This window comes from Lagenorhynchus albirostris, chromosome 15, assembly GCF_949774975.1.
Source record: "Lagenorhynchus albirostris chromosome 15, mLagAlb1.1, whole genome shotgun sequence".
In the NCBI taxonomy this organism is placed as follows: domain Eukaryota; kingdom Metazoa; phylum Chordata; class Mammalia; order Artiodactyla; family Delphinidae; genus Lagenorhynchus; species Lagenorhynchus albirostris.
The window spans coordinates 25,339,323-25,362,949 of NC_083109.1; the positions used below are offsets into that span (position 1 = coordinate 25,339,323).

The 23,627-nt window shown below is 48.2% G+C and overlaps 1 protein-coding gene across 3 annotated transcripts; it reads left to right on the forward strand.

Moving 5' to 3' along the window:
• The first annotated feature begins 615 nt into the window (after positions 1–615).
• Positions 616–22,418, forward strand: PXMP4 (peroxisomal membrane protein 4). Of its 3 annotated transcripts, XR_009535301.1 has the most exons (5): positions 616–815; positions 4,698–4,760; positions 8,819–9,017; positions 12,553–15,946; positions 16,042–22,418. XR_009535301.1 is itself a non-coding variant. In XM_060123134.1 (4 exons), the coding sequence occupies exons 1-4, from the start codon at positions 703–705 to the stop codon at positions 12,814–12,816; spliced, it is 639 nt and encodes a 212-aa protein (XP_059979117.1). In that variant the 5' UTR covers positions 616–702; the 3' UTR covers positions 12,817–22,418. The 3 variants fall into 3 exon arrangements, 2 of the variants coding, with proteins under 2 accessions (XP_059979117.1, XP_059979118.1); XM_060123134.1 differs by having other exon boundaries at positions 12,553–22,418; XM_060123135.1 differs by lacking the exon at positions 4,698–4,760 and having other exon boundaries at positions 12,553–22,418.
• Positions 22,419–23,627: the final 1,209 nt, after the last annotated feature.

Consider the following 23,627-nt stretch of genomic DNA (forward strand, 5'->3'; position numbering starts at 1 on the left):
CTCGAGGAACAGCAAGGAGGCTAGTTTTGCTGGAGAGGAGTGACCTAGGAGGCAAGTGATGGGAGGAGGGGAGAGTGGGGGAGTGAGGTTAGAGAGGGAAGCAGGAGCCAGATCATACAGAGTCTTCTCTTGGCGGGCCGTGGGAAGGAGTTTGATTTTTAAGAATAAATGGAAACCCAAAGGGTGCCAAGTCATTTATGGTCTGAGAAGATCGCTATGATCAATGTTAACCAATCAGAACTGTCATGTGTAAAGATAAGGCCTGGCTCCCCGCAGTGCCACCATCCCAGCTGTAGGGAGAGAGGCTCCTCTTTCAGGAAACTTCCTTCCAAGCTCACAGGTGACACACCTCTCTCCAAGCCCGAGAGAAACATACTTTCTGATTGGACAAATCCAGGGGCATGTTTCTAGCCTTCTTTAGGTCGAATCGGGCGGAGCCCGCTGTGACTGATTACAAGCTCTCCCTCTCTTCCAATCAGACCGCTATTCGGGAGTGTGCTTGCGTCCCATTCCCCTGGTGAGATGAGTGAGTCCTGTGATTGGCTCTCCTTGTATGAGTGACAGCAGACGCATCTTATGGGCGCAAAGACGCGGCTGCGCTGCCCGGCACTGTCCGGCGCTTGAGGGTTGTGCAGGAGGAACCCAGAGCTGTCAGGGCGGGCGTCCTGCTCGGTGCCCGCCACCCCGCGCGCCGCCCGCGCTATGGCCGCCCCGCCGCAGCTGCGGGCTCTGCTCCTTGCGATCAACGCACTGTTGCGCAAGCGCCGCTACCACGCAGCGTTGTCCATGCTTAAGGGCTTCCGGAACGGGGCTGTGTAAGTCGGGCGGTGGGGCGGGGCAGGGGCTGAGGGATCGATCTGATGGGGTCGGAGAAGCGGGTTCCAGGGCCGGCGCCGCCGCGCTGTGCGCCCCTGAGTAGTCTTAGTGTGTCCCTAGGTCTCTCGGTGTCCAGTATCGGCGCAGTGGGCGCTGGATTTTGGGTTCCGAGCGCCTTCTGAGCCGGGGCTCCCACTACGCTGTTTCTGGGTCTTCCGTGCTTTGCAACCTGGACCTCTTGCCTTGACTGCCTCCCATGCAGCCCCTGTCTCCCTTCATTTGGGCCCAGTTTCCCCTCTCCCGCCGCTGTGTGCCCTTGGGTCTAATGGGAAAGCTGGACTCTGGCCTCTAGCCAGCCGGCGGCCCTGCCTCTCTGTGCTCCCTCCATTAAGCTGCGCGTGGGCTTTCATCCCGCTTCTCAGTTCTCTTTTGTAAGTCCTTTCTGGCACAGGGGACTCCTGATAAGCCTCAGTCGTGATGTAAATGAAGCTGCAAATATTTGCTGAGCAAATTGAAGACCTGCAGAAGAGGTCTTGGGGTCATTTCCCCTGGCGGACGGGAGCTCAGCTTCATTTATTGAGAGCCTCCTGTTCCAGAACTGGGGACGCATCAGAGAACAAACGGAAGATCTGCGTGCTCTTGAAGCTGGCATTTTAGTGGCAGCATGGCATGGTTGTGTGGATGTGACCACTTTGGTTTGAATCCAAAGTGCCCCTTACCTGCGTGATCTTGAGCAAGTCTTTTAGCCTCTCTAAGCCTCAATTTCTATAAAATGGGGCTGATAATAGTACTTATACTGTCGGAGGCTTGAGTCAGTATGTGTGAAATGCTTAGCACAGTGCCTGGTATGTATATAACTGTTGGCTGCTGTAATTATTGTTCTATTCACATGGATGTCTGACTGGCTCGCTCCTTCACCTTGTTCAGGCCTCTGATTGTCACCTCTTCGATGAAGCCATCCCTGAACTTCCCACCTCCTTCCCTACTGAATTTTTCTCCATAATACTTACCACCATCTGACACTAAGTAGTTCACTTATGTGTCCTGTTTTTCTACTGTCTTTCTCACTGGAAAGTGAGCTTCATGGTGATGTCAAAAAGCTTGGCTCTCTGTGCACCAATGCCAAACAGAAACAGAGACAGAGATTTGGAGGAAAAGAAGAAGCTTTATTCTTTGCCAGGCAAATGGGAAACACAGCCGGCTAGCACCTCAAGAACTGTGCTCCCCATCTCTGGGGAATAGGGCAAGGTTACATAGCCAGGACTGGTGGTCTGGTAGGTGATAAGGCTCAAAGTAATTAAGGTCTTGCATTTATCTTCTTCTTGCATTATTTCCAAACAGTCACAGCTGGCCTCAGGCAGCCTGGTAATTGGGTCTGTTTGGTAATTGGGTCTGTTGGCCTCTGGGTTGTTGGCCTGCAACCTTCTTTCTGAAATGCAGACATTACAAGGGTTGATTTGCTACAAGGGAGCGCAGGGAGTATAAATACCGGGTGGATAATGTAATTCACACGGGATCAGAGAGTGTTAGGGGCAGGGTGTAATTCACACAGAGTAAGGGAGTGATAGGTACAGGATGTGATTCACATAGTGTCAGAGAATGTTAGAGGTTAGCTTTGTGAAGGACAAATCTAGTTACAGACATTACAGATTAGTAGCAGTTAAAATAAAACTAGGATTGATTAACTCTTTCAGGCCTGTTTATGCTGTTTCCCCAGGCTGTTCATTGTTACTTTATTTTCCTTGTCTATCAGAAAAGTCTAATTTCTATTTTTGCTGCAACAATGGGGACAGAAAGTTTAATCTATTTTGTTCCTTGCTATATTCCTAGTACCTGGTACATAGTAGGCCCTCAAATATTTACTGAATGAATGAATGTGCAAGGTAGGAATTGCCATTGTCCCCATTTTCTGGATGAGAAGACTGTGGCTCAGAGAGGAAGATTCATTGCTCATGGTCAAGTCACTTAGTCAGGGTCGGAGCCAGGATTCAAACCCAAGGATACCTGATCTCAATGCCAGGCTCTTGGCTTCCATGGGCGCCCAGAGTCAGGAAGAAGGTGGTTCCCCCTGGGTCTGGCCAGATCATATCAGTCATGCTTTGGTGAGACCAGGGTGGGGTGGGCCCTGAGATGATATCAGTGGGCCCAGGCCCATCTGTAAGGACCTGGAGTCAAAGTGGGGAGACTGATGTTTAAATTACCATGGCAATACCAGATGATCAGGAGTGCTTTACAGAGGAGGTGATGGTGCCGTTTTGAAGGCTGAGCTGGAATTTGCTGGGGATGATAAGGGCATCTCAGGCAGAGGGAATGGTTTGAACAAAGGCCTGGAGGTGGAAAAGAATGTGCTGTCTGTCTTGGATGACTGAGAACTGAGACGTATGAACTGTGTGAAATGTAACTCATTTTGATGCTCCACTCCTAAATATATCAATGTGCATCTCTGAAAATAAGAGTATTTTCCTATATGGCTAGATGATCATGATTACATTTAATAAATTAATCATAATCCTATAACATTGACTGCTGTCCAGTTGATAGACAAATTGTTCCAGCTGTCCCCCAGATGTCCTCTATAGCAAGTTTGTCTAGACCAGGATCTTCCAGGATATCACACTGTACCTGCATATCCTTTAAATCCTTTTTAATCTGGGCCATCCCATTTTTCAAGATGCAGAGTGATCCTGTGAGTGGTACTAAGTGGCTCCCACCTGAGTTTGAGGAGTTTGGGTAGGGGGCCAAGCAGATGTAGGGAGTTGGGGGCATTGTTCTGCTTGTGTCTGTGGTATAAGGAAGGACCCTTCTAGCCCTGGCCAGCTGGAGGAGGCTGCGGGTCTCTTTATTCAGGGGAAAGAGACATGACTTTGGAGGAGGTGGGGCAGAGAGCTTGCTGGGACCAGGATGAGGGCCCTGCCCACAGCTAGGCATTGTGAAAATAAGCCATTCAGCGTGGCCACCACTTCAGTAACACTGCTGTCACTTGATCACATTTTTTATTTGACTTATTTTTTGAAAATTAGGTAGCATATTCACAAAAGGCATAAAAAGTTAGAACTTTTTAGAAGTTTACACACCTTGCTCTAACCAAGCATAGAGCACGTATAGAGCCACCTCGTTCTTGTACAGCTGTGCGGTATTCATTCCACTGACTGCTAGGTCCATTATTTGTTTACCCAGTAGCCCCCTGTGGATGGACACATGTTTGCTCCCAGCCTTCTGCTGTTTCAAGCAAGCCTCACAGATACTCATATGAAAACAATATGGGACTCATGACAGTTGTCTCAAGGAGGCTGCCAAAGATTTTTAGACCTTGTAGTCTGGTAAGATTGGGGTCAGACGGCAGGAGAACTTGGTGGGGTGAGGGGAAGTCCAATAAAGAAGAAAAAGAAAGGCAGAGACACTAATATTGGTTGAATTAGGAACTTTTACATGTGCTATGTCCTTAACCGCCAGAAGCAACTCTGAAATGGAGAATACTTTTAACTGATGGGAGAAGGGAGGCTCAGAGATGTTAAGTGATTTATCCAAGTGTATACAGCACAACAGGGCAGGGCTTTGGCACCAAATATTATTTCCTTTGTACTACCCACTTTGATTTTTTTTTTTTTTTTTTGGCCACACCGCGTGGCATGCGGGATCTTAGTTCCCCCACCAGGGATCGAACCCGCACTGCCTGCATTGGAAGTGCGGAGTCTTAACCACTGGACTGCCAGGGAAGTCCCTGTACTATCCACTTTGAACCCAGATCTAACTTGAAAGCCAGCATTATTTTTTCCCTCTCCAAATGATGTCAGGATTAGGGATGGGGAGGGGGCACAGGGAGTCAGAAAGAAACTATGATTCAGTGGTGCTCTAGTAACTGTTTTCTTTTGTTTCTACAGCTATGGAGCCAAAGTCCGGGCCCCTCACGCACTGGTCATGACCTTTCTCTTCCGGAGTGGCAGGTACCCATCACCTCTGCACACCCTTCAAACTGGGAGAGAATGTGGTCACCCCTCAGTGCCAGGACTGTTGCAGTAGCTTCCTAGCTGGGTCTAACCTGTCTGCACCACCACCTCCTAAAGCACAAGTCTGATTCTATTATCCCATCTCAAAAATTCCCCTGGCTCCTCGCTGTCCTCCAGAGAAGCCCAGCTTCCAGGTGTAGCCTTCAAGGGCCTCTGCAGCCTGACCTCAGGGACATCCCCCCTACTCCCCCACGTCCACCCTGGGGTGCTCTTGGCACCAAGACTCACTGCCATTCATTCATGTGCCGCATGTGGTTCTACCTCCTTACGTTTCTCACGCAGTACCCCCCGCCAGGAATGCCCTTTCCTCTTCCACCCCACCTTTATTTCCTTCCTAGTAACCCATACCAGTTCTCTGAGGATGACTTTTTCAGGAAAACTGTTCATGACCTACCTTCTGCCCTTGTTCAGACTTCCTGGCCTTCATCTGATCTCCTATAACTTCCCTCAAGAAACTTCTCAGAAATCACTTTGTGGTCTAGTTTTTAATGTATGTAGCCTCATCTGGAGCTTATAAGAATCACACATGGGGGACTTCCCTAGTGGCTCAGTGGTTAAGAATCCGCCTTCCAATGTAGAGGATGCAGGTTCAGTCTCTGGTCAGGGAACTAGATCCCACGTGCATGCCGCAACTAAGAGTTTGCATGCCACAACTAAGGAGGCTGCAGGCTGCAAGTAAGGAGCACACGTGCCACAACTAAGGAGCCAGTGAGTTGCAACTAAGAAGCCTGCGGGCCACAACTAAGGAGCCCATGAACCACAACTGAGAAGCACACATGCTGCAACTAAGGAGCCCACCTGCCACAGCTAAGACCTGGCACAACCAGAAAAAAAAAAAAAAAGAATCACACGTGGACACCCTACTACTCAAATCCAGCTTGCAAGATTTTTTCTACTTTTTTTTTTTTTTTTTGGCCGTGCTGCACAGCATGCAGGATTTTAGTTCCCCCACCAGGGATCAAACCTGCGTCCCCTGCAGTGGAAGCATGGAGTCTTAACCACTGGACCAACAGGGAAGTCCCTGTATGGGACTTTCTTTATGTATTTTTCCTATTTATTTATTTATTTATTTATATTTATTTATAATTTTTGGCTGTGTTGGGTCTTCGTTGCTGCACACAGGCTTTCTCTAGTTGCGGCGAGTGGGAGCTACTCTTCGTTGCAGCGTGCGTGCTTCTCGTCCAGTGGCTTTTCTTGTTGCAGGGTACAGGCTCTAGAGCGGGCAGGCTTCAGTAGATGCAGCACATGGGCTCAGTAGCTGTGGCTCGTGGGCTCTAGAGCATAGGCTTAGTAGTTGTGGCGCACAGGCTTAGTTGCTCCACGGCATGTGGGATCTTCCCCGACCAGGGCTCGAACCTGTGTCCCCTGCATTGACAGGCGGATTCTTAACCACTGCGTCACCAGGGAAGCCCTGTATTTTTCCTTTTTTTTTTTTTTTTTTTTTTTTTTGCGGTACGCGGGCCTCTCACCATTGTGGCCTCTCCCACCGCAGAGCACAGGCTCCGGACGCACAGGCTCAGCGGCCATGGCTCACGGGCCCAGCTGCTCTGTGGCATGTGGGATATTCCTGGACCGGGGCACGAACCCGTGTCCTCTGCATCGGCAGGCGGACTCTCAACCACTGCACCACCAGGGAAGCCCTGTATTTTTCCTTTTTTAAATTTATTTTTGTTTTAGTTTTTGTCCTCTGAATCATCTTTTTTCGAATCATTTTTTTAATTAAACTCATTCATTCAGTAAATATTTATTGACCATGTGCCAGACACTCAAAGATGATTATTATTCTTTTAATGAATTTATTTATTTTTATTTATTAATTTTGGCCCCACTGCGTGTGGGCTTTCTCTAGCTGCGGCAAGCAGGGGCTACTCTTCGTTGCGGTGCACAGGCTTCTCATTGCGGTGGCTTCTCTTGTGGTGGAGCGCGGGCTCTAGGGCGCCCAGGCTTCAGTAGTTTTGGCATGCTGGCTCAGTAGTTGTGGCTCGCGGTCTCTAGAGCACAGATTTGGTAGTTGTGGCACATGGGCTTAGTTGCTCCGCAGCATGTGGGATCTTCCTGGACCAGGGCTGGAACCCATGTCCCCTGCATTGGCAGGCAGATTCTCAACCACTGTGCCACCAGGGAAGCCCCCAGACACTGTTTTTAGGTGCTGGGGATACAGCGGTGAAAAAAAAACAGAGAATGATCACTTCCCTTGTAAAGCTTGCATTCTAGCAAGGAGTAGCAGAAAATAAACATAATAAGGAAAGTATATGGTATGTTAGAAGATTGTTTGGGCTGTGGGAAAGAAATATTAGAGCAGGGAAAGAGGGAAAGGGGATCCAGAGTGCTGGAGGAGGGGCAGGCTGCAGAACTAAACAGGGAAGGCCTCAGTGAGAAAATGACATTCGAGTAAAGACTTGAAGGAGATGGAAGAGTTGGCCAAGTGGGTATCAAGGGAAAGAGTGTTTCAGGCCAAGGGAACAGCCAGTGCAAGGGTCCTGAGGTGGGATCATGCCTGGTGAGTTTGAGGAGGCTGCAGCAGAGGGATTGCAGGGGAGAAAACAAAGAAAGGAAGGTCACAGGGGTAACCTAGGCCCATCCTGTCCAGCTTTAGGTCATAGAGAGGAGTTTGGCTTTTCCTTTAAGTGAAACAGGAAATTGTTGTAAGAATTTGTATAGGGAAATGCCACTCTTTGACTTATCTTTTAATAGTGAGAGAGTGAAGAGTTTGCTGCTAGGGGTCAAGGGCAGAAGTAGGTGTAAAGTAGGAGGCTGTGGCAATAATCCAGTTGAGTAACTGTGGTGGCCCAGACCTTGATGGTGGCAGTGGAGGTGAGGGGTGTTCAGATTCTAGAAACATTTTGAAGGGAGGATTAGTGCCAACACTTGACAAGTGGGAAATCCAGCTTGCCTTAGAACTGTCAGTGCTGGGTCCATGTTCCTATGGGGTGAGAACCACCTGACTCCTGGCTCTCCCCACTCACCTGGCAGACTTCCACAGGTCCCAGAAGACACACTTCAAGGTCCTTCTCCAGCCTTGAGAGTCCTTGCATTTGCCGGCCCTGATCTCCCAGAATACACTCTGCTCCTCTCCCTGGTTCTCCTCACTGCCCCCTAGTGATTTTTTAAAGATAAATCAAATCATCTGTCCTACTTAAATGTTGGCTTCTCTCAGGATAAAGACAAAACTTTGCATGGCCCCGCCCCTCCCCCACAGCCTTTGCCCCACACATTTTCTGCGCAGGCCTTAATGGTTTCTCTCTGTTCCTTTACTCCCCATTCTCTGTCCCTCCTCAGGACCTTTGCACGTGCTGATCCACCACCTGGGATGGATGCAACTCCTCTCCCTTCCTGACCTCACTGACTCCTCATTCTTCACACCCCAGGATCATGTCTTGTCAAGGTCAAAGTTTGACCTTTGTGTTGTGATTATTCATTTCATAATTCCCTCTCCCATTAGATCATAAACCTCATGAGGGCAGCAAGCAGATCTCTTTTTTCTCAGACTTGTATCCCCAGATCCAGCACATAGTACATACTCACTCGCTCATTCATTTCTTCACATCTTCACTCCAAAAAAATATATTTATTGAGCACCTACTATGTGCCAGGGCTTGTACTGGGGGCTGAGGATGAACAAGCCAGATGTAGACACCACTCTCTGGTAGCTTCCACTGGGATGGGGTGGGAGTGGGGGGAGATAATAAGCAAGTATATAAATGTCAGGTGGTGATAAGAGCTATGAAAGAAAAGAAAAGTTGGGTAAGGGAACAAAATACGATGGGCATTCTTTTATGTAGAGGGGTCAGGGAAGACCTTTCGGAGGAGGTGGCGTGGAGTCAAGGCTGGAATCCAGTGAGGGAGCAGCCCCAAGGACATGGAGCGTAGAGGCCCAGGGTTGAATGAGCATCGGCCCATGAGCTCCTTGCCTGGGTCAGTTTTGCGTGCCAGGTGGGTGAATGCCCTGGGGGCGGCTGGGCTTGCACTCACTGTGGCTCCCTGTGTTTGTGCAGCCTCCGGGAGAAGCTGTGGGCTATCCTGCAGGCCACGTACACTCACTCCTGGAACCTGGCCAGCTTTGTGTTCACTTACAAGGGACTCTGCGCCCTGCAGTCCCACCTCCAGGGCGACACCTACCAGGTGCACTCATTCGTGGCTGCCTTCCTTGGGGGCATCCTGGTGTTTGGAAACAACAATAACATCAACAGCCAGGTAAAGGCCCTCTCCTGGATGTGGGTTGGGGAGAGGGGTGGAGGTGAAGCGTGGGACAGGATTCAGGTATAGAGTTGGGGATGGGAGTCAAGGAAGACAAGCTCTTGGTTCCCTTCCATGTACGAGGGTCTGTGGTTCACCAGTCCCTGTGTGACCTTGGGAAGGTCACTTCCCCCTCAGTTTCCCACTCTGTTAACCAGGTGCCTTGTTGGAATTCCATGATTCCCAAAATCAGTGTGTGTGCAGCTCTCTGGGGCAAAGATTTAAAAAAACAAAACACCACTCTGCAGTGACATGAGAAAAAAACATGACCCTGGAGTAAGATTTTCATAAAACAAAACTTACTACATTCAAAGAATTGTCTCTTATTCTGTAACTTGACCTTTTTTCTGGGTTAAAGTTCTGTTTTTTAATGAGGTGATGAAACTAAATGCTAATCGTTGCTGCTGCTCCTGTTTCAGCATCCTTCTTGGGCAATATGAAAGTTGGCAGTCTTTCCAATTTGCCTTCCTCAAATTTCTTAAATATTCTTTTTTTTTTTTTTTTTTGCGGTACGTGGGCCTCTCACTGCTGTGGCCTCTCCCGTTGTGGAGCACAGGCTCCGGACGCGCAGGCTCAGCGGCCGTGGCTCACAGGCCCAGCCGCTCTGCAGCATGTGGGATCTTCCCGGACCGGGGCATGAACCCGTGTCCCCTGCATCGGCAGGTGGACTCTCAACTACTGCGCCACCAGGGAAGCCCTTAAATATTCTTAAATTATAAAAATAATATTTTATTTTCACATTTTAAATAATGCAAACTAAGCACCCCCTATGTGCCTGGCACACTTCGGGGTGCTTAGGATACATCATGATAAAATTAGAAAATAAACTGGAAAGAAAGTTCCTGTCCCCCACCAACTGTCCAGCCACTGTCCAGAGGTAGTCACTTTTTTAAAATTAATTTTTATTGGAGTATAGTTAATTTACAATGTTGTGTTAGTTTCTGCTGCACAGCAAAGTGAGTCAGTTATAGATATACATATAGACAGTCACTTTAACTGTGTATTGTATAGCCTTTCAGAACGTGTCTGTGCTTGTGTCAGTGTACATAGTAGGAGTTTTCCACCAATGAGATCATACTACGTTTTTTTTCATGTAACATTGTATCTTGGAGGCCTCCCTTGTCAGTCCCTTATCCTTTATAACATCAGTAGAGCCCTCTGCTGATGGGATGGACCAGCCTTGATTTCAGTCTCCTCTGGATGGGCATTTAGGGGCTCTTTAGCCTTTGGCCATCACACACACACACTGCAGTCTACATCTTTGTTCAGACATCTTCTTGTACTTATGTTAGTCTGTCCATAAGTTCCTAGACATGGAATTGTGGAATCTAAAGATATGAGCATTTTGTATTTTGGGAAAGTTTCCCCCATTTTGTTTTTTTGATAGAAATTTCACTTGTCTGTGAACTTCCAAAGTCTAGGAATCCTGGACACACCCATCTCCTTCCCTCTCCCCTCCTTTCCCTGACCCCTGGCAACAGCTGCTCTGACCTCCATTTCAAAAATGTTGTCATATCAAAAATGTTATATGATAGACATTTCTCCAAAGAAGACATACAGATGGCCAACAGGCACATGAAAAGCTGCTCAAGCTCACTAATTATTAAAGAAATGCAAATCAAAACTATAGTGAGGTATCACTTCACACCAGTCAGAATGGCCATCATCAAAAAGGCTACAAATAACAGATGCCGGAGAGGGTGTGGAGAAAAGGGAACCTTCCTACACTGTTGGTGGGAATGTAAATTGGTGCAGCCACTATGGAGGTCAGTATGGAGTTTCCTTAAAAAACTAAAAATAGAGTTACCATATGATCCAGCAATCCCACTCCCGGGTATATATCTGGAAAAGACGAAAACTCTAATTAGAAAAGATACATTCACCCCAGTGTTCATAGCAGCACTATTTGTAAGACATGGAAGCAACCTAAATGTCTGTCAACAGATGAATGGGTAAAGAAGATGTGGTATATATATATATACAATGGAATATTACTCAGCCATAAAAAAAGAATGAAATAATGCCATTTGCAGCAAAATGGATGGACCCAGAGGGTATCATACTAAGTGAAATAAGTCAGACAGAGAAAGGCAAATACCATATGATGTCGCTTATATGTGGAATCTAAAAAAATGATACAAATGAACTTATTTACAAAAGAGAAACAGACTCAGAGACATAGAAAACAAACTTATGGTTGCCAAAGGGGAAGGAGTGGGGGAGGCATAAATTAGGAGTTTGGGATTAACAGATACACATTACTGTGTATAAAATAGATAAACAACAAGGACCTACTGTATAGCACAGGGAACTCTATTCAATATCTTGTAAAGACCTTTAATGGAAAAGAATCTGAAAAAGAATATATATACATATATATGTATATGTGTGTGTGTATAGCCGAGTCACTTTGCTGTACACCTGAAACAAACAGAACATTGTAAATCAACCATACTTCAGTTTACAAAGATGTTATATAAATGGAGTCATTGTAGTAGGTAACCTTTGAGGATTGGCTTTTTTCACTCGGCATCATTTCCCGGCAATTCATCCAAGTTATTGTACGTATTAGCTGTTCGTTCCTTTTCGTTGCTGAGTGGTTATGTTATCCATGTTATGGATATACCTGTTGAAGGACATCTGGGTTGTTTCCATTCTTTGGCTATTAAGCATGCAGCTACTCAGAACATTCTTGTACGTGTTTTTGGTGAACGTAAGTTTTCACTTCTGGGGTAAATACCCAGGAGTGCAATTGCTGGGTCATATGGTCCATACATACTTAGTTTCATAAGAACCTGCTGAAGCATTTCCAGAGTGATTGTACTGTTTTTCATTCCTATCAGGAATATATGCGTGATCCAGTTTCTTCACATCCTAGCTGGCATGTGGTTTATTACATTTTAAATTTTAGACATTTTGATAGGTGTATAGTGCTATCTCACTGTGGTTTTAATTTGCATGTCCCTGATGCCTAGTGAAATTGAACCTTTTTACATGTGCCTGTTTTCCTTCTGTGTAACCTCTTCAGTGAAATAACTGCTTGTGTCTTTTGCCCATTTTCTAACTGGATTGTTTCTTTTTTCACTGTTGAGTTTTGAGAGTTTCTAAAAATATATTCCAGGTACTAGTTTTTGTCAGATATGTGTTTGTAAATATTTTCTCCCAGTCTAACTTTTCTTTTCTACCTCTTCACATGGGCTTTCACAGTGGAAAAATTCTGAGTTTTGATGAAATCCAGTTTATTAATTTTTTTCTTTTATGGATTGCGTTTTTTGTTGTTGAGCTACCTTTTAGTTTCGAGCCATGTAAATATATTCATTTTTCAGATTTTTTAATGAAAAAGAATAATAAAGCCATAAACAGTCACATTTAAATGCCCGCTACGTAACCGTTTCAAGTCACCCGGCGCGCAGGCGGCGCCCCAGGGTGGCAGAAGGTTCCCGGTGGCTGGGCCCACCTGTAACCCCCACCTCCCTGTCATTCGCTCCCTCAGATCAACATGTACCTGATGTCACGCCTCCTGTTTGCCCTGTGCCGCCTGGGCGTGGGGAAGGGCTACATCCCTGAGCCCAGGTGGGACCCGTTCCCGTTGTTCACCGGGATAATGTGGGGGCTGATGCTGTGGCTCTTCGAGTACCACCGGCCCACGCTGCAGCCCTCTCTGCAGTCCTCCATGACCTACCTGTACGAGGACAGCAACGTGTGGCACGACCTCTCGGACTTCCTCATCTACAGCAAGAGGCGCCCCTCCGAGTAACTTGGCCCCAAGGTGCTCACGGAGGCTCCCGCACCCAAGTCACCATCAGCGGGCTCAGCTCGAGGTTGGCTCCATCAGCGAATCGTCCCAGGGGATCTGGCCTTTTCAAGACCCGGGGTCTCAGACTCTAACTTTTATTAGCCCGGGGTTCCATCTGCCTAAGCGAAAGCACTGATTTTCAGACCCCGTTAGGTACTCTCGAATGGTGGAACGAGCCGCCAGATCAGGCTGAGGAGCCTTGGGCGCGGTGACAGCTGTGCTGCTGACTCTGTGAGACCAGGGAAGGTCACACCCCACCCTGGGCCTCAGGGGTCATCGCACTCAGAGGAGGGCACTGAAGTCTCTTTCTGGTGGGTATGTTTTCCGACCCTTCTTCTGGAACAGAGGGCTCCTGGCTGGTGGGCAGTGGGTTGCAAACGCGTTTTTAGAAAATATGCAGTTCCTCATCTTGGGTGTTCTACTGGAGAAGCTCTAGCGTTTCCGCTGTCCAATAGAAACACGATGTGAGTCATATACGTGATTGAAATTTTTTTAGTAGCCACATTCCAGTGGTTAGGACTCCGAGCTTTCACTGCCGAGGGCACGGGTTCAATCCCTGGTTGGGGAACTAAGATCCCACAAGTCGTGGGGTGTGGCCAAAAAAAAAAGTGGGGGGGCAAGAAGCAGGTGAGATTAACGTTAATCATATCTTTTAACCCAGTATTTCTAAAATATTATCATTTTAACATGTAATAAATGTAAAAGTTATGAGATATTTTACATTCTTTTTTCTTGTAGTAAGTCATCAAAATCAGGTGTGTGTTTTACACTTACAGCATTTCTCAATTTCAACCAGCCGCATTTCAGGTGCTTATTAGTAGCCACATGTGGCTAGTGGCTACTGATTTGGATAGCACAGATATAGGATGCTCTACCCTCGCAGAAAATTCTAGTGGACAGTGCAGATAGAGAGCTAGAAGACATGGGTTTGAGTCCCCACTCCACCACTGTGTAACCTTGGGGAAGGTTCTTAACTTCTCAGAGGCTCAGTTTCTAGTAAAGTGAGGATAATCATAGTAATACCTGGTGTCCACATTGGACTTGTGTGACTACAGCGGCTGCTTCTACTCATTACATCCATGTAGTGAGCTCCTACTTCCTCTTGGGTGCTTTGCACTAATTACTTTTAACCCATTCAAAGACCTTGCAGGTATGTATTTGGATCTCCGTTTCACAGATGTGGAAACTGAGGATCAGAGAAGTAACTTGCCCAAGGTAATACAACTAATAGTATGACAGCCAAACCAGGGTTTGAACCCAGATCTATGTGATTTCAAAGCTCATGTTTTTTTCAGTGCCTTACTTTAAATTTAGAAACCTAAACTACGCTATGCAAATGTTAGCTAGTTATAGGGGTGCAAACTCAAATGCCTATAGGGGCCTGGCAAGTGGTATAAATGATAATGTTCTGGGTGCTATGCAGTTGGGAGTGACAGGGATGTGGGGAACTGGAGACTCGTGTGCCAGACTGAGTTTTGAAAACCACCAAGCTGGGCAGATCAAACAGGTCTCCAGGGGACTTGGTCCATGGACCACCAATTTGAATAGGCATACTTCAGTCTCTTTTTATATTTTGAAAATTACGGACTTCCCCGGTGGCGCAGTGGTTAAGAATCCGCCTGCCAATGCAGGAGACACGGGTTCGAGCCCTGGTCCGGGAAGATCCCACATGCAGCAGAGCAGCTAAGCCCGTGTGCCACAACTACTGAGCCTGTGCTCTAGAGCCCATGAGCCACAGCTACCGAGACCGGGCGCCACAACTACTGAAACCCGCATGCCTAGAGCTCGTGCGCCACAACAAGAGAAGCCACCGCCACGAGAAGCCCGCGCACCGCAACTAGAGAAAGTCCTCGTGCAGCAATGAAGACCCAACGCAGCCAAAAATTAATTAGTTAATTAATTTTTAAAAAAGGAAATTACTAGTAGAACTATCCACATGAGTCACTGACCTTATTAAAATGCAGATTCTGATTCAGTGGGGTCGGGGTGGGGCCTGAGATTTCTGTATTTCTCACAGGCTCCTGGATGATTGCTGCTGCTGTTCTGAGCTACACCTTGAGTAACAAGGTGGTAGGGAATGATATGGGGCCAACAAGTAGCCCATGTGACAAAGGAAGAAACTAAGTCACAGAGCTGTTAGGTCATCGAGGTGGGATTTGGTCTGATTCTAACTGCGTGTTCTCAGGCACAGTGTTGTACTGCAGGCCTGGAGGAGGGGATCTTGAAGTTTCCCTAGTTCACTCCGTGGAGGCTGAATGAGATCCCAAGGTTATGGGGAGGGGAAAGGGTGGCTGTCAGCAAGTGGGCTTTGTTGCAGATGCTGCGGTGCCCCACCCATATCCTGTCTAACTTACCACTTCAGTGCACACCAGCCACCCAACTGCCACCCTGAGTCTTTCTGCCTGAGGGCCCCTCACTTGCTCTTGGCACCAGCTTTGCCAGCCTGCAGCAGACCTGCAGTGCTAGAGGATTAACACATCCTGGGAGCAGCCCTCAACCAGTGACTGATGACTACCCCCACTCCTGCACCCCTCACCCAGTTGTCACTGGGTGGGATAACTCTGAGATGCCTGCAGAATACCCCAGCAAGACTGAGCTCTGGCTGCCCACAGTGGTCACTTGTGTGATGACACCTCCTCCTTGTCTCCCTTCCTCATGCCCCTACCAGCGCTTGGAACCACTTGCCACAGAAACCACTTGCACTCAAATCCTTGGCTTGGGGTCTGCGATTAGGGGAACCCAAACTAAAACTGACCTCTGGTGCAGCGAGTTGAGAGGCAGCACAAGGGGTGGTTAAGGACATAAGCTTTGGAGCCAGAGTGTCTGGGCTCAGTTCCAGCCTCGCTGGTCCCTTGCAAGTGACTTAACCATTCTGGGCCTCCGTTTTGTCATCTGTAAAATAGGCATTCTAATAGCGCACACCTCATAGGGTGGTCTGGAGGATTCAATGATATGATGGCATATGAAGTAAGCACTCGATAAAGGTTTGCTTTTATTTCCAACATAGCAACCAAATGTAAAAGAAAGCATGGCCCTGAGGACTGCAGACACCCTGCTTTTTTAGCCTGTCCTACCCCACCCTCAGCTGAAGGTAAAAGCCTTGGCTGCCTGCCCTCCTGGCGTCCCCCCACTGCCGCTGGGGCTTGGCCAGCTCCACTACCCACTGTCTCTGCTCTGTAAGAATAGGTTCCCCTCACAGATGGCATCTCTCTGGATCCTGCCAAAGCATCTGGTGCCTCCAACTGCTCACTCCAGGGGGAAGGCGGTGTGGTCCTTGTGCAGGCGCAGAGCCCTGGCTCCTAGGAGGAGTCCCCACTCAGCTCCCTCCTAGCCAAGCCTCCGTTTCTGCAAGACCTGGAAAATGGGGATGGCTGGAGAGCTTTCGGCACACAGTAGGTGCTCCATAAATGCTAGTTCCTGAAACAGCACAGTGTTTTAACGTGTATTTATTAAGCACCTGCTACATTCCTATGAGGTCTCTTGACAATGCAAAGCTATAAACAAAATTTTTTATTCAATAATGCATACACATAGTGCATAACTTAAGTGGTACGAAAAGTGTGTAACAGGGAAGAATCAAGTTCCCCCTGCACCCCAGCTCCACCTACCTGCCTCCACCCCAGCCAGGGGTGCCACCTATCAGCACTTTCTAGTACAGCCTTCCTGAGACATTCTCTGCACGACCACCCATCTCTGTCTTCTAAGAAACTTGTATATTGCACTGTCATCTCAAGAACTCTGACATTTCCTCCTTGTCCTCTGCATGTTTGGTTTCTTTTTGATCAATAATATGACATGAAAGTGAGTCCTGGACTTCCCTGGTGGTCCAGTGGTTAGGACTCTGTGCTTTCACTGCCAAGGGCATGGGTTCAATCCCTGGTCAGGGAACTAAGATCCTGCAAGCCGCGCGGCCAAAAAAAAACAACTCAATGTTAGTATCATTAAAAAAAAAACAGTGAGTCCTTTCTTTGAGCCAATTCCCACCCCCCCACAGCTCCACCCTCCAGTCCCCCAATATCTTGGGCAGATCATGAACCACCCTAGGTGTCCCGAGCCTTGTCATAGGTGACGCCCAACACTCAGGTCCACAGAACTCCAAGTGAAAGGGGAAGCACAAAATCGAAGTGCATTTGGGGCCCTTCTGCTGCTCCACTCCCAAATCGGAGGTCATTCAGGGAACCCATGTGAGAGGGATGATTCACAGGCCGAGGCGCCAAGAAGCCGCCTCCTGTGATGCTCGCGGCTCCTGCCTTCCACTTCGCAGGCTCCAGAAAGGATCCTGGAGATGGCGTTTCTGTCCACGTTGTTCGCTTCTCCCACTCCCGTGAGTGTGTTTTGTGTTTATGAGAATCAGGCTTTAAACCCGACACCCTCCTAAACCAGTGCCCCACCTCCTGGAGCCAACAGTCTGTGACTGCAGATGGGTTGCTTTCTGTGACAAGTTAGAGGGCATTTATAAAAAGAAATGTTACGTTTTTTCCTCCCCTTGTTCCAGATTCATAGGGATGGGGGGGGGTGTCTTCTTTCAGCCTTGAAAAGCATTTTGGGTGAGAGGGTGTTAATTTTAACCAGAGGCCTCCTACAGGACTCACTCTTGGGAGCTGGAGGCCGCAGGGGTCCAGCTAGAGGACAGAGGGAAAGCTGGGCTGTCTTCTTCCTGCTTTTAGAGGGCTCCCTGCTTTCTGTTACAGGCCTGTGTGCTCATGATTTCATAAATAAGACGGGACCAGGCAGCACTGAAATGCAGGTCGTGGGGTCTCCGTCAGAAACCTTGCTCCCCCTGCTTTTCTGGGCTCCCCCTTCAGCCTCTCCTCGTGGGCTGGACATCAGCTAAGAGAGGGATCAAGGTCAGACCACGTCAGCTCTTTTTTTTTGGCCACGCTGTGCGGCTTGCAGGATCTTAGTTCCCTGACCAGGGATTGAACCTGGGCCCCTGGCAGTGGAAGCGAGGAGTCCTAACCACTGGACCACCAGGAAATTCCCCACATCAGCTCTTTTAAGACACTCCTTTTTAGGGTGTCTTTTTTATGTGGGTCATGAACCCTTTTGGCATCTGGTGAAGCCTATGGACCCTTCTCAAGAGTGGGGTTTTTTAAACCCATAAAATAAAATAGGATTACAAAAGACAACAATTATATTGAATATTGAAATAATTATCAAAATATTTTTTAAATTTGTGATTTAATAATGTATGTTCTTTTTCTAAAAATTTTTAAATATTCATTTTTTACTTATTTTGGCTGCACCAGGTCTTAGTTGCAGCATGCAGGGTCTTTAGTTGCACCATGTGGACTCTTAGTTGTGGCATGTGGGATCTAGTTCCCAGACCAGGGATCGAACCTGGGCCCCCGGAATTGGGAGCACGGAGTCTTACCTACTGGACCACCAGGGAAGTCCCTTGTAATGTGTGTTCTTTTTTAACACATTAGATAACAAGATCTAGTGGCAGGTCCAAAACTACCACGATTTCACAGGTGCAATAAGCATAAATAGTATCTCAAGATAGCTGCGGCAGCTGTGATATGGAAATAGCTGTGATTTCTCCTGGAGATAAAGTCCCAGGTTGCTGCTAATTGGCCTCTGGTTTGTTGCCTACATTTAAAATTGAAGGAAATGTTACATTTCAGTTAGAGACTAGTGAAAATATAGGTGTAATTTTTTTTCCTGTCCAAGTTCATGGAACTTGGGTTCATGGATCACAGATTCAGAACTCCTGCTTGAGAGTGACCCTCCCAGCCTGCCCCTGTGACAGCTGACATTGTTTACCAAGCCCTGAGCACAGGAATAGTAAAAATAATGGCTCATATTGACTGAGTTCTTGCTAGGTACTAGGTACCTGGTGATATTGGAGGCTAGGATGGATTGATTGATTTTTGGCTGCACGCGGGCTTTCCCTAGTTGTGGCGAGTGGGGGCTACTCTTTGTTATGGTGCACAAGCTTCTCATTACGGTGGCTTCTCCTGTTGCGGAGCACGGGCTCTAGGCACACAAACTTTAGTAGTTGTAGCACGCGGGCTCAGTAGTTGAGGTGCACAGGCTTAGTTACTCCGCAGCACGTGGGATTTTCCTGGACCAGGGATCAAGCCCGTGTCCCCTGTATTGGCAGGTGGATTCTTAACCACTGCGCCACCAGGGAAGTCCAGGGAGGCTAGGATTTAGCAATGAAAGAAGCCAGTTCCTGCTTACCTGGGGCTTACCATCCAGGGAGGGAAAACTGACAAATGAATATACAGATGTGGTCATTTCAGAGTGGTAGATGCCAGGAAGTCAGTAGTACAGGCACTGTAATAGAGTGACTTGGGAGGAGAATGGCAGGGTCTGTTTTCCAGGGAGAACGGCGGGGTCTGTTTTTCCCTCCTTCTCTCTGAGGAGGTGCTGTTTGCTCTGAGACCCAAATGATGAGCGAGCCATGCAAAGACGTAGAGGAAAGGTGTACCCCGCAGAGGATCTGCCAAGTGCACAGGCCCTGAGGGGGGAACAGCTGACAGCATCCCAGGGCCTGGCGGGAGGTTTGCGTGGCTGGGACAGAGTGCCAGGCGGGGGCTCACTGGAGTGTTGGAGATGGAGTCCCGGAGGCTGGTTGGGCCCATCAGGCAGGCTTCATGGGTCAGAGTGAGGGCTTTGGGTTTTCTTCTAAGTGTGACAGGCAGCCTTCGGCATGTTTAAGCAGGAGAGTGATGTGATATGATTTACATTTTGGAAAGATCCTTCGAGCTGTGTGTGGAGAACAGAGCGTAGGGGCCCAGGCTGCCAGCAAGGATCCAGTGAGGAAGCCAGGCAGTGGTCCTGGTGAGAGACCATGGCAGCCTGGACCGGGGGTGGGGGCCGCGGGGTGGAGAGAAGTGGGCAGATCTGGGGTGTCATTTGGAGAGCACCTCAGTGGCCCAGGGCTTTTGGGAGGGGGGTGGTGAGAGAGAGGAGTGTAGCAAATGACCCCCCCAGCTGAGAAACAGGCCCCGACCTTGCCCCCCCTTGCCTCCGCAACCCCCTGCGGCCCTCCACTGCCCCTCTGGGGGCGGCCACCCGCCCACCGGGCCCCTGGCATGCGAGCTTCCCAGCTGGTCCCGATTGTTGTTACTCCCCAGGGAGTCATGGGAACACACTCCCCCTGCCTCCTCCGCACCCCCCTTCCCAGACAGGGCCAGGCCCTAACAATGTCCCTCAGCCAGCCAGTGGCCTGGACACAATGCCCCTGTTTCGGTTCATCGCCAGCTCCAGGAGGCCTGCTGGGTTCCCTGGCCTGTTTGGCACATACATAACTCCGGCTTCCAGCAGGGATTTTTTTTGTTGTTGTTTAAAAAAAAAAAAGGGGGGGGGAGAGAGAATATCTCTGGCTCCTGCTCTCTGAATATCTTAATATATGATAAAGAGCCTTTCTCTTCTCATCCTGAGCTCTCTGTACTCCCCTCCCTGACCGCATTTGCCATGTGCCTGTCAACCCGGAGGCCAAATGCAGGTCAGCAGGTGTCAGAGAGAAAACAAGAAAAAGAAAGAAAAGCGGCTCGCTCCACCATGGCGAGGCTGGAGGTGATGAGAACAATGAGGGCCTCTGACGGGGAGGCCCCGGCCCTGCGCTCTTCATTCACCTTATCTCCTGACTTCTAAGACGCCATCCAAGATGAGGCACAGCGTTATCTTGAGCCCCTAAGAAAGAAAAGAGCTGCCAACTAAAAATGGACATGCCACTGATTGTGTGACGCCCTCCAATTTCAGAGATGTTAAATATGAAAAAAAAAAGTCTGAGAGAGGACTTCCTTGGCGGTCCAGTGGTTAAGACTCTGTGCTTCCATTGCAGGGGGCACGCGTTCGATCCCTGGTCGGGGAACTAAGATTCCTGAATGCTGCATGGTGCAGCCAAAAACATTAACTAACTAAAAAAAAAAGTCTGAGGATCAGTGGAATATGGGATTGTCTCATCTACCCACTTCATTGCCCTCCAAATGTATTTTTCTTCTTGTCTTTGAACCTAATAGAGTTTGGGAGGCAGTGCAGGGATTGCTGCTTGAAAACTCTCCTGCAGCCTAACAAGAATTTTTTTCTTTTCTCTTTTGGAAAGATCAGGAGGAGATGTAGGCAAGCTGCCCCAGTGATTCATCTTTCATTCTTAGTAACAGCTGACGTTTATTGAGGCCTCTCTATGTGCCAGCTACTGCCCTAAGCACTGTAATAACTCAGTTAATGTCCCAACAACCCTGTCAGGTAAACGCTGTTATCATTATTATTACCATCCCCATTTTACAGATGAAAAAACAGAGCCCCTGTGCTCTAAGGGCTCCCCACCCCCTCACTTCCATGCTGGTCAGGGCAGGCATAGCCACTGTGTCTGGTTTTCTCCCCTCTCCTTGGAAAAGCACAGTCTCTCCGCAGAGGCTGGAGTAATGGAGAGAAGGGAAGAGGCACTGGGCGAGCCTTGGAGAGGAGAGGGGTCCCCAGAGTGTGAGCTCATGGAATAATGGGGGCTCGAGGGAAAGGAGGCTCGCCTATCAACCAGAGGCCTACCCACTTCCATTGACCTTGGACCTTCTGGCCCACCCCCACTGAACATATGGACCAGCTAATGGCTGAGGACTTGGCCAAGGCCACACAGCCACACAGCTGCTGGCTGGCACTAAGCCCTGTGAACACCCAGTTTCCCTACTCCGCCACGTCCATATCTTCTCTTTAGCTACCCACAAAGCAGAGGAGCTGTGCTCCTGCTGTAATGATGTCACTAATAGTAGTTAACGTTTATTGGCCGCTTACTCTGTTCCAGGCACAGGCATCAGGGATTGCAAACCCAGGTACCCACAATGGCAGGGCAAGTAAGGTCACCGAGTGAGGCAAGCCAGGCAGGGACGCTCGTGGCCTGGAGGGTCAAGGCTCTGGCTAAATGGGGGACAGCAACTGCTCAGCACCCTGATGGCCTGCCTGGTATTGCCAGATATTACTGGGTTTTTGTTAAAGCCAGATATTTGAATTTTTATATAGCATTTCCCAATTAAAATTTTTTTAAACTAATTCATAATTCAGTAAAAACATAATCTGGGTAAATTAAATCATACCTGTGGGCCAGTTTGCAAACTCTGCTTGTCTTGTTTTCTCATTTAACCCTGACACCCATTCTGTCAAGGAGGCTTTGCCCCTTGTTCTATGGATGAGGCAAGCAAAGGTCTTCAGTGGGGTAAATCACTTACCCATCTGGCCAAGCCACATGGTTGGGGTCTGCCTGACTGCCAAGGCTTGCTCCCATGTTAGACGGCCTCCCGAATGGGTAGGAGGCCTGTGTTCAGACACAGCCAGAACTGGCACAGTGACAGTTTACTCCAGGGACAGTAAACCGTCAAACAACTCAGTGTAGTGACAAGGGATCATTCAAGATGAATGTAACGTTGCAGACATAAAACTCCCCACCTCCTTCTGCCAGAACTCAACAATGGATGCCTCTGTGCCCCTTAATAAAATTAAGTCACAACAGAATCATTTCTCCTTATCATAATGGGATGTTCATGTTTGGAGATTTTTTTTTAAGCTATGAATGTACGTTTAGGGGAGGTGGTGTATGTGGAATAAATAGCTTTGAACTATTCGTGTCGCTTGTCAAACTTCTTAATGAGCATATTGTGCAGATACATAGAAATAATTCTGACTCTCCCACTGGGCTGTGAGCTCCAGGTGTCAGAGATGAGTGTTTTGCTTCCAACTGTCTCCCTAGCACCTGGCACAATATCTGACACATAGTAAGTGCTCAGTAAATATCTGTGGATTGAATGAGTGAGGCTCAAAGGAAGGGAATTGACTTGCCCAAGGTCACACAGACTCGGATTCCGGTTTACATCCACCTGATTTAGAAGCCCATGCTATCACTCCTCTACCATCCTGCCTCTTGGAAAGATGTGTTCAGGTGGAGGACTGTGGGCCCAGGAGCTTCCACTCCTTTGGACTCCTCTGGAGTAAGGAGTTGGTGATGGAGGTGAGCACATATTAATTAAGCCACTATCCACCATAATACGTTTTGGAAACCACACATTATAATCTTGACAGCCCTGAGCCTGGTTCTGGGGTATTTATAGAGGGTGGTGTGTATGAAGGGCAGGCCCTGGGTTTTACAGTGGGAGACTGTTCAATTCTGCTGTGTGACCTTGAGTTGCAAGTGCCCCTCTCTGAGCCTCCATCCTGCACCATGTGGATAAACAAGCTTCACTTATGAGAGTATCAGGTTGAAAGGAGATCATCAGTGGAAGTGGCTGCCCAGTAATTATGGATTTTTTGGAAGCTTACCAGCCTGAGAACTGTTGAGAACAGCCTTATCAGGATCTGTCGGGCTTGGGGCCAAGAGGCTCTATCTATCAGGCCTTTGCTGTTTTCAAGTGGGTATTAATAGATACAGAAGGCCCGTATCTCTTCCTGGATTTCACATTGGGAATTCTGCTCTTCACTCCTTTCTGCTGCAGCAGGACAGGAGGGATTGTGGGAAGGAGGGCACCTGCTTCTACCTGGGAGGTTGTGTACTTGAATACTTTGGGCAGGGCAGGGCTTTGAAAAACCCCTGGCTTTTGCCTCACGGAGCCTGAATAATAGCTCTCTCATCCGCTAGGTAAGCTCATGCCTTTTAGGTCTCAAGTTTCCTCAGTATAAAATGGGGCAGTAGTATCTGTCTTCTTTCTCCAGCAACCAGTACAGTGCTTGGTACATAACAGGTGCCCGAGAAATGTTTGTTGAATGACTATTGGGCATGAGAGGGCTTTACAGAGTGAATGTTACTGTTGTTGAGACCCTTTGGGAATGTGTGAAGG